The 10,000-nt window shown below is 34.8% G+C and overlaps 2 protein-coding genes across 2 annotated transcripts in view; both read left to right on the top strand.

The window, feature by feature from the left end:
- The window catches only part of LOC136854922 (N-acetylgalactosamine-6-sulfatase-like), a 14,553-nt gene extending 8,275 nt beyond the window's left edge, over window positions 1-6,278 (top strand). Inside the window, exons 10-13 of the mRNA XM_067131457.1 lie at window positions 500-601; window positions 1,238-1,396; window positions 3,560-3,640; window positions 4,261-6,278. Coding sequence (XP_066987558.1) covers window positions 500-523 — 24 coding nt within the window. The 3' untranslated portion in view covers window positions 524-601; window positions 1,238-1,396; window positions 3,560-3,640; window positions 4,261-6,278. The remainder of the gene's footprint in view (window positions 1-499; window positions 602-1,237; window positions 1,397-3,559; window positions 3,641-4,260) is intronic.
- Window positions 557-4,347, top strand: LOC136854716 (N-acetylgalactosamine-6-sulfatase-like). Its single transcript, XM_067131302.1, has 4 exons — window positions 557-601; window positions 1,238-1,396; window positions 3,560-3,640; window positions 4,261-4,347. The coding sequence occupies exons 1-4, from the start codon at window positions 557-559 to the stop codon at window positions 4,345-4,347; spliced, it is 372 nt and encodes a 123-aa protein (XP_066987403.1).
- Window positions 6,279-10,000: the final 3,722 nt, after the last annotated feature.

Genomic DNA, 10,000 nt, shown 5'->3' with positions numbered 1-10,000 from the left:
AATGACAAAAGAAGGTTAAATTCAAAATGGCAAAGCAGGTTCACCCAAATGGACCAAAAATTCACATTTAACTTGAAGCTACAAAATCAACTTAATAATAATAATAATAATAATAATAATAATAATAATAATAATAATAATAATAATAATAATAATAATAACAATAAATCTGAAAAACGTTTCTTATTTCATTCTTCAAACTAGTAATGATGTTGATAATGATAATATTCATTTCGAGACATCATGGTGATTTCTCCAACTTAATAATAATAATAATAATAATAATAATAATAATAATAATAATAATCTTCTCTAAATTAGAAATGATGTTGATAATTATAATATTCATTTCGAGACATCATGGCGATTTCTCCAAGTTAATAGTAATAATAATAATAATAATAATAATAATAATAATAATAATAATAATAATAATAATAATAATAACCGACACAGTTTGCATAGAAGATGCCTTAATCCTTCTATTCTTCTCTGCCAGACCCGTGTTCTTCTACCGAGGTAATCTTCTCATGGCTGTTCGCAAGGGTCCTACAAGATGCACCTGTGGACTTGGAGCACACCTGAGCACGAACTCCGGCAGGTGGGTCAAAGTGACGGCAAAGTGTTTTAGCAGACTGTGTGGCGACCGTCACATGAGAGTGACATAGTCACGTCACATGTTGGGCTTCTTGATGTGAACTTCTTGTTCTGTGTGGTCACATGATTGATTATTATAATAGTAATTGTGTTATAGTTATTATGCCTTTAGAAACCTGGTTGTCACTATTTTTGTTCACTGTATTTTGGGTCATATATATGTATATATATATATATGAATATATATACATATATATATATATATATATATATATATATATATATATATATATATATATATATATATATATATATATGTATTTAAATAAATATATATATATATATATATATATATATATATATATATATATATATATATATATATATATATATATATATATATATATATATTACACCCACACCACATATATACAGTATATGTGTGTGTGTTGATCCTCAGTATATGACAGGTAGCACACTCATCTAACAAGCAAGAGGACCCAGGATCGAATCCTGTCCACTGATTGGCTGATTAGGAGACACCACTAAAAACTAATCTTATCTCGCGTTGCCCCAATCAGCGAATTAGGTAACTGGAAGTTAGCCCACTGCAGTGGATCCTAACTCTGATTTCCTTCAGGGTATCAACTACTGCCCAGGATTCGAAGTGGAGAACATGACGACCACCAATCAAACAGACCACAGCGACATGCCAATCCTCTTCAACATAGACCAGGACCCGACGGAACGCTATCCACTCAGCCCTCATTCGGCCGAGTACACGAAGCAGGTCCCAGCGGTGAGTATGTTCGTCATGTTCCCTTAAATTTAATTTCTTTATTTATTTCCTTGTAAAGGGCACCTCACACGGTGCACTGTAGGCATCGCTACAACCCCTTTCGTTCCTTTTACTGTGCCTCCGTTTATAATCTCTCTTCCATCTTACTTTCCTCAACCCTCTCCTAAAAATATTTTTTCATTGTGCAACTGCAAAAGGTCTTCCTCCTGTTACACCTTTCAGATCTTTTTACTCTTCTGTTACACCTTTCAAACCTTTTTGCTCTCCTGTTACACCTTTCACACCTTTCTACTCTCCTGTTACACCTTTCAAACCTTTTTACGCTTTTGTTACACCTTTCAAACCTTTATACTCTCCTGTTACACCTTTCAAACCTATTTACTCTCCTATTTACATTTTCAAACCTTTTTACTCTCTTGTTACACCTTTTAAACCTTTATTCTCTTGTTACACCTTTCAAACCTTTCTACTCTTCTGTTACCTTTCAATCCTTTCTGTTCTCCTGTTACACCTTTCAAAGCTTTTTACTCTCTTGTTAAACCTTTCAAACCTTTTTAATCTCATGAATATATATATATATATATATATATATATATATATATATATATATATATATATATATATATATATATATATACACACATTATAAAAAAACATACATTAAACATCAGCACTTCTCCAACATACTCATCAAGAAAAAAGGCCTCGTATCAAGTCATTTCAAGCAGTTTATTTCACAAATTCAATATTCTCAAACATAGCTATCGCCTGGTTATACCTTATAGCAACAACAAAGAATGAACAACAAAGAGAAAATAACCGCATACCAAACAAATATGTAAATAGCAAATATGCAACTTCCTCCGGGGTATTTCTAAAGGGTTGTTCCAATCCTACCCGGCGCCTCTACGTGGACCCAGGTATGGTAACGGGGTATCTAACCCCATCTCTGACCTTGAAAACTGATGCCCAGGGTAGGGCAGTTCTGTTTACCAGCGGTGGGAAGACGGTGTTTATGCCAAAGGTGTGGTTGGTACCTCTGCGGTGGACTGTGTAAGATGGTATGTAAAGGGCGTGGTTGGTTGGCACCCCTGTTGAATAATGGAGTTCCTGAAGGCGAGAGTAAGAGCCTCTACATTCTTTGTACGTTTGTTCTCCGACGGAAATTATTATTATTATTCAGAAGATGAACCCCTATTCGTATGGAACAAGCCCACCACCACAGGGGCCATTGACTTGAAATTCAAGCTTCCAAAGGATATTATGATGTTCATTAGGGAGAAGTTAGAGGAGGTAAAGGGAAATACAGAAAGATGAGATCCCACTTACTTATTAAGAAAGAAAAAATAAATTCATAAATTAAAAAATTAGATAAAAATATATTGAAATTCAAGGAGAATGGTATTAGGGCAGCAATGTATTCCACCTTTGCTTGAACTTCAAGTTCCAAATGCCCGACTTCCTCTGTACCACAGTCCAACGGCGTGAGGAATGAATGATAACAACTGAATCAAGTCATAGTACTGCCGTTACTACGACTTAAAGTTGTGAATGAATTCATGAATGGGAATTGTTATCAGGAGGGTGCATCCTGTTTCTGTCATCCTCCTGACTGTATTACACAGTGTGACATGGTTTACTGACCTTTTTGTACATCATGTTGGCTCCTTTCCAATGCTGGGTACGATCTTCGTGCCCCGGTTGTCAATAATGAATTTATAAAGTTAATCTTTGTATCCGCATCCACCTTTTTCAATGAGTTTTCCTTGCATCAGGTCCTACAACATTATGTTATTCAGGGTAGTCATTTTTTTACACGGTGTCCAGTATATTCATACATGTTTGCTTATTGTGTGAATGAATCTACCAACCTCCTCAACAAGCCCTTTACAAAAGAAGGTACAAAATCTAGAAATGAGTCTGTTTATGTTTTCAAGAGTCATCTTTTTTCATGATATAAATAAGAGAAATATACTTTTACTTATTTTTCTCTAGCGGGCCACTTTTGGCCTACGGGCATGGGAGTGGACGGTTCTGCTCTAGAAGGAGGACAGACTAAACCTCATGAAATTAAGCCAAAAAACATTACTTATTGTGAACCAGGCGACAGAGCTGCCTTTGAGATTTCTTCGTTTTTATTAACTTCGAAAATTTCCTCCACAGCTTCTGCAAATTGTCTTCGACCATCGTGGCAAACTCGTCAAAGGCGAACCTCAGCTCAACTGGTGTGATCCAGCTGTCATGGTAGGTATCTCTTTCTTTCTTGAGGATAATTACAACTTAATTGGTCAGGATGTCGCAGTTTTTAAACCCATGATGCATACAGAATCATTTGCAACATCAGATTTCATTGTATTTTGTCCATGCACGTCCATATTACCCATTTTCATTCCAGTGCTCAATGTCAGTTGGTTTTTAACCATTCACGAATTCATCCTTGTTTTCAGTACCTTAGGAAACTTCCATTAAATAATGGTTGAACTGATTGATTACAAATTGATACGAATCTGTATTTCTCATAAGTCCTTTAGCCCCAGTGAGAAGAGGCTAGTACCTACAGTAGTCCATATGCAGCCAACACACTGTTATCAGTACCAAATATCCTTGATTTTTCTTCTGTTCTGTTTTCAACTTTTTTCCAGGCTATCCATCTCCTTTAACACATACTCTCTCCAGTTCCCACATCCTCATTAAATAAAAAATAAATGCTTCAGGAATGATGAGAATCAACAAACAGAATTCTTTAGTTTGTTCAAACTACTTTGGAATAAGAATTAGTGGTTAGAATCCTTTGCTGTCACTTCTTTATTCCTTTGTTCTTCCATATTCTTATTATTTATCTTCATTCTTCTCTTTTTTTCCAGCACTGGGCACCTCCTGGTTGTGAAGCCCTTGGCCAGTGCCTGCAAGCTCCGCCCTCTAATCCTACCAAATGCTACTGGCCGCATTAGTGTCACCCAGAACGACTACATATGTTTCTGTATGTACATTAATAATGTCAATCAGAACGACTGATTATATTTAAAATAAGCGCATTAATGTCACCCAGAACGACTAGATATGTTTATATGGGAGCATTAATGTAACCCAGAAAGACCACATTTATTTATATAGGCACATTAAAGTATATAGGCGCATTAATGTCAACCAGAACCACCAGTTTGCTAATACAAATACATTTACGACACCCAGCACGACCAATTCTCTTTACACATCAAGCGTTGCAAATTTACAATCATCTGTGGATAATGTTCTCTTAAAGGACTTTTTTTGTTAAAGTCAATAGTCCCCTACAGTATTTATCTTAATCACTAATTAGCGAGATAACTCTAAAAACATCCAATAATTCGATGTGTTAGATTTGAGCACCGTGTGTTTGCAAGTTGATTCTGAGCCCCAAACAGCGTTTTATGATCGCATAATTTAATCGCCGTGTTTACAGGTATACATCTTTTTATTGTTTATTATACAGTCAACAATACGTGAAAAACTACCTCTATAAAGTAAAGTTTTACGAGAAAAGGTCCTACAGAATATAACATCAAATTTCCTGTTATCTTAAATGACTTCTTGTTGCCACAGACAAAAACGTATCTCGCTCGAGGAACTGGTTGTCTGCGCAATTCAACAAAAAACTGTTGTCAAGGATTCTGATACACTTTTCTTAGTCCATTCTGAATCATTTGATAGATTCTTGATAAATTCCTTAAGATATTTACTAAATTTTTCCCTTGAAAAGAACTTGTTATTAAGGTAAGGAATTACTTTGATTTTTCAGCACAATGATTTCCAACGTTTACTGATTTATGGTAAATATATATCTATATTATAATGAAACGCTACTTTTTTGAATATTGGAAAAATATTTTTCGATGTAGTGAGCTGGAATAGATCTTGACCTGTATTTACATCTTTGTTTTATCCCGTGATTGGAACTGCTTCATTTTAGTGAAATATTTATAATAAATTTGTTCTTATTGATTTCTAAACATATTGAACTGCCATTTGTTAAATTACTGATATATTCCTTGAGACAATTACCCTGATTTTTGTAAATGAAATCATTTTAAGTACACCAGACTGGAATGTTGTTCCACGTTAGGTACAAGTTTGTTTTTCTGTCCAGTGAGAATGATTTCTGTCATGGAGATATTGTTTTGTGTTTTTTGGAGAAATAAATTGTCTCTGGATACAGTGAATTATAAAGTAAAGTACATTGCAACAGGCTTTAGGGATCTGATAGGAAAGGCAATGAGTCCCAACGAGACCGGAGAAGCCATGAAATTGAAGTGGGAGTGAGTGACATTTTTTTGACACAGCATATAGTCATGCTGATTCTGAATGATCCCAGAAAGAGGTATCATTTATTATTCATATTTATGTTAATGAAGTGTCTTTGTACATTGGAATGTTAAAATGAATTATTTAATTATCTAGGAATACTTCTTAAGTTGTTAAGTTGGAAAGCTTTGCTTTGCAAGTATTTAAATCTATTAGATGTAAAGATTTTAGATTTCTTTGATTTGGTTAAATATTTTTCAACACGTTTTGAGAATAAAATTATTTTTGGACACTTCAGAATAAGCTCCTTATGATTTATGTTTCCAAATTCATTGAGATATTTTCTGATTTATTTTTTGTGATGAAGTTTTTTCATTCCTCTGAAATATATACACTTATAAAAAAAATTAATGTTCCTAGATACAATCTTCGTAATATTTCTTGATTTAGTGAAATGTAAAAAAATTGTTATATTCCTTGGCATGAATTTTCTAGATGTTTTGGACCGGAGTGTTTCCTTAAAAAAAAAAAACTTGCCCTTAATGGGAAGTTTTTATGTAAATGTCGTAATATATCAATAAACATAAAAGTTTCCCTTGAAGGTTGTTTAACTTTTCATAGCTGTCCTAGTTTTTTTTCATAAGTATGATTTTTTTTTCATAAGTATGATGATAATTACGTTTCCTGATGTAATTTCGTATGAACTAATTAGTGACTGTAATCATGGATAACGATCTGAAACGTTTCATTATCTCGTCCTGGCAACCTACATTGAAGAAATCGGACGCACTGCTAACTGGTAGGTATTAGAAATCGGACTCACTTTTGACTAGCAGACTGATAAAGCAAGGTAATGAAACCTTTAGGCTCACTGAAAGTTGCTATGGTAAGTGGAGATTCAGAGAAGAATATGACGATACTGTATTCCTTTACAAAATCTGTTGAATTTCAGTATGTGTTTACCTTGATTATCAGTCCTGCTTTAGCAGACAAAAACCTAGGAACCAACAAAGTCATTACCAACAGTCCTGCTCTAGCAGATAAAAACCAGCAGACAAAAACCTAGAAAGTCATCACCAACAGTCCTGCTTGAGCAGATAAATACCAGCAGAAAAAACCAAGGAAGTCATCACCAACAATCCTGCTTGAGCAGATAAAAACCAATGAAGTCATCACCAACAGTCTTGCTTTAGCAGATAAATACCAGCAGACAAAAACCAAGGAAGTCATCACCAACAGTCTTGCTTTAGCAGATAAATACCAGCAGACAAAAACCTAGGAAGTCATCACCAACAGTCCTGCTTGAGTAGATAAAAACCAATGAAGTCATCACCAACAGTCTTGCTTTAGCAGATAAATACCAGCAGAAAAAAACCAAGGAAGTCATCACCAACAGTCCTGCTCTAGCAGATAAAAACCAGCAGATGAAAACCAAGGAATTCATCACCAACAGTCCTGCTTGAGTAGATAAAAACCAATGAAGTCATCACCAACAGTCTTGCTTTAGCAGATAAATACCAGCAGAAAAAAACCAAGGAAGTCATCACCAACAGTCCTGCTCTAGCAGATGAAAACCAGCAGATCAAAAACCAAAGAATTCATCACCAAGAGTCCTGCTCTAGCAGATAAAAACCAGCAGATAAAAAACCAAAGAATTTTCATCATCAAGAGCCCTGCTTTAGCAGGCAAAACCAACAAAGTCATCACCAACTTTATAACTCACTTCTCGCGCCCTTAGCAACATCTTGAAGAGTCCCTTCCAAACTCAGAATAACCAGAGAAGAGGTTGTACCAGTTTCAGAACGAATCAGCCAAGTCAGAAGACCACCGTAAAGTAATCCCGAGCAACTCCCCAAAGACGCTGGCCTTGATCGTGGTGGAATTGTCTGTCAGCAGCTGTATAAAGGACAGGCCAGGGCTTCTCGAAGAGTCTGTACGACGTTACGCCTTTGTTTTCAGAGTTTTTGTTTTTGCGAACTAGTTCAGTTGTTTTTTTGTGTGTGCGGGCGAGTGGTAGTGGCATAACTCTATGAGAGGCTGAGCTTGGGTGGAGAGGGGGGGGGGGAGGTTTGTTGTGTAATAACAATGGTGTATTGTGCTTCTTCTTCTTCTTCTTCTTCTTCTTCTTCTTCTTCTTCTTTTCTTTCTTCTCTTCTTTTTTGTTTTGTGGTGGGTGGGTGGGGAGTGACTTGGGGGAGTGATGGTGATATGGTGAACATCATACTGTCGATTTCTGTTATGTTTCCATTACCTCGAGAAATGAGTATTCTTTAATGTGCATTTTTACATATGCTTACGTATAAGAATACGTACAAGTATGAATACTGTATTTATTATATATATACATGTATATATATAATATATGTGTGTGTGTGTGTTTGCGTGCACGCAGACCTATATATACACACGTACACTGAGTAACCCTAAATACATAACTAAGCAAATGCCTAGTGACAACACCATTACAAAGAAAGAGAAGGAGATCTGGAAGAAAACAGGTCCTCCAAGTAAGATCCGAGGTGTTAATAAACAGGTTTGGAAACAGGACGAGGGTAGTGGACCTGTGGGTTCTCAGGTCATGTAGAGAGGGAAGAACCTGTATACAGGTATTCTCTCTTACCTGGAAAATCGTTAGACTTGGTGTGACAGGTAGGAATTTCCGTCTGAGCTTTGTTATGATGTTTCTGGGGGATTGTCGTTCGTCTCAGCTGCTTGGATGAGTTCAGGGGTCCACAGCATGCTTGTTTTACCTTTTAACACTTTGGAGAACTTACAGGGGTCGTCACGAAGCATATGGTGGTGCTGGCATAAGGACGGCTTTGTCCACTGGAATGAGAGGTGCAGAGACAGGAAAATTTAAAGATCACCTCTGTAGTGTATTCATAATAATAATAATAATAATAATAATAATAATAATAATAATAATAACAATAATAATATGGCATGAGTCTTGAATTGAGAAACAAATCCATGTATTTATGTATATATATATATATATATATATATATATATATATATATATATATATATATATATATATATTTAGATATAAATCTCTAAAGAAACCTTCCTGGGGACATGTTCGATTCCCTTTTCAATCTGTGGATTTGTTTCTCCACAAATAATAATAATAATAATGAATAATAATAATAATAATAATAATAATAATAATAATAATAATGTCAGTTTTAAATATGAAGTTGATGATGATAATGATGACAAAAAAAATTATACAAATTCTCTTCAGCTAAACTGCGCAGTTTCCAACACCAACCTCCTCCTCCTACTCTCCACCTCTCTCTCTCTCTCTCTCTCTCTCTCCTTCCAGTGTGAACTTTGCCTTATCCACAGACCATGACAACAGGAACCTCAGAGTTGTTACTCGAAGGAAAAACTGGAAGGTAGGTTTTCCAGTTCCAGTTCTGGTCATGAGGAGAAGCGGAGGTGGATATGAGAATACATGCTCCCTCGTCACAAGTTATCTATAAAGTCTATAAACAACATAGATGAATATCCTCGTCACAAGTTATCTATAAAGTCTATAAACGATATAGATTAATAAAGTTTCCTCGTCACAAGTTATTTGTAAAGTCTAATATCAATATAGATGAATAAAGTTTCCTCGTCACAAGTCATCAATAGTCTATAAACAATATAGATGAATAAAGTTTCCTCGTCAGAAGTCATCTATAAAATCTATAAACAATATAGATGAATAAAGTTTCCTGTCACAAGTCATCTATAAAATCTATAAACAATATAGATGAATACAATAAAAAAAAACAGTAAGGATTAATAACATGAATGAATGAAATGAATAATACAGGTTTATGAAGATCTATAAAGCAAAGGTGTCTCTTTAATGTTATTGCATAAGTTTCTATTAACAATCTAGATGAATGACATAGATGAATACAGTAAAAAAACAGTATGGATGAATGACATAGATGAATGAAGTGAATAATACAGGCATATGAAGATCTAAAAGCAACGACGTCTTTTTAATGGTATTGCATAAATAGGTTAAGCTAGAATTACTTATCTGAATCTTTGCTAATTTCTATATATATGAATATATAAGTATATGTATAATACAGACTGAATATTTAGAGAAAAAATATATATTAATTACTGCATACTTGATAGATGAATGTATACATATGTACATACGTATACAGTATAAATACAGTTTGTATTTTATACATCAAACAAATGAGGTATCTTCATGAACACATAAAATCTTAAGGAAGAAACCCAATTAGCCATGTAGATGACAACCTCCCAGCCAACGCCTCCTCCCCTTATCCATCCTCCTCCTCCCCT

This window comes from Macrobrachium rosenbergii, chromosome 30 (genome assembly GCF_040412425.1).
Source record: "Macrobrachium rosenbergii isolate ZJJX-2024 chromosome 30, ASM4041242v1, whole genome shotgun sequence".
Taxonomy (NCBI): domain Eukaryota; kingdom Metazoa; phylum Arthropoda; class Malacostraca; order Decapoda; family Palaemonidae; genus Macrobrachium; species Macrobrachium rosenbergii.
Note: the sequence above shows the minus strand (reverse complement) of the source record. Positions and strands in the feature narration are given on the sequence as shown.

Coding starts and splice junctions, on each gene's coding strand:
- LOC136854716 (XM_067131302.1), top strand. CDS start 557: ATGCACCTGTGGACTTGGAGCACACCTGAGCACGAACTCCGGCAG. Junction 602..1,237: donor CTGAGCACGAACTCCGGCAG/GTGGGTCAAAGT, acceptor GATTTCCTTCAG/GGTATCAACTACTGCCCAGG. Junction 1,397..3,559: donor ACACGAAGCAGGTCCCAGCG/GTGAGTATGTTC, acceptor TTTCCTCCACAG/CTTCTGCAAATTGTCTTCGA.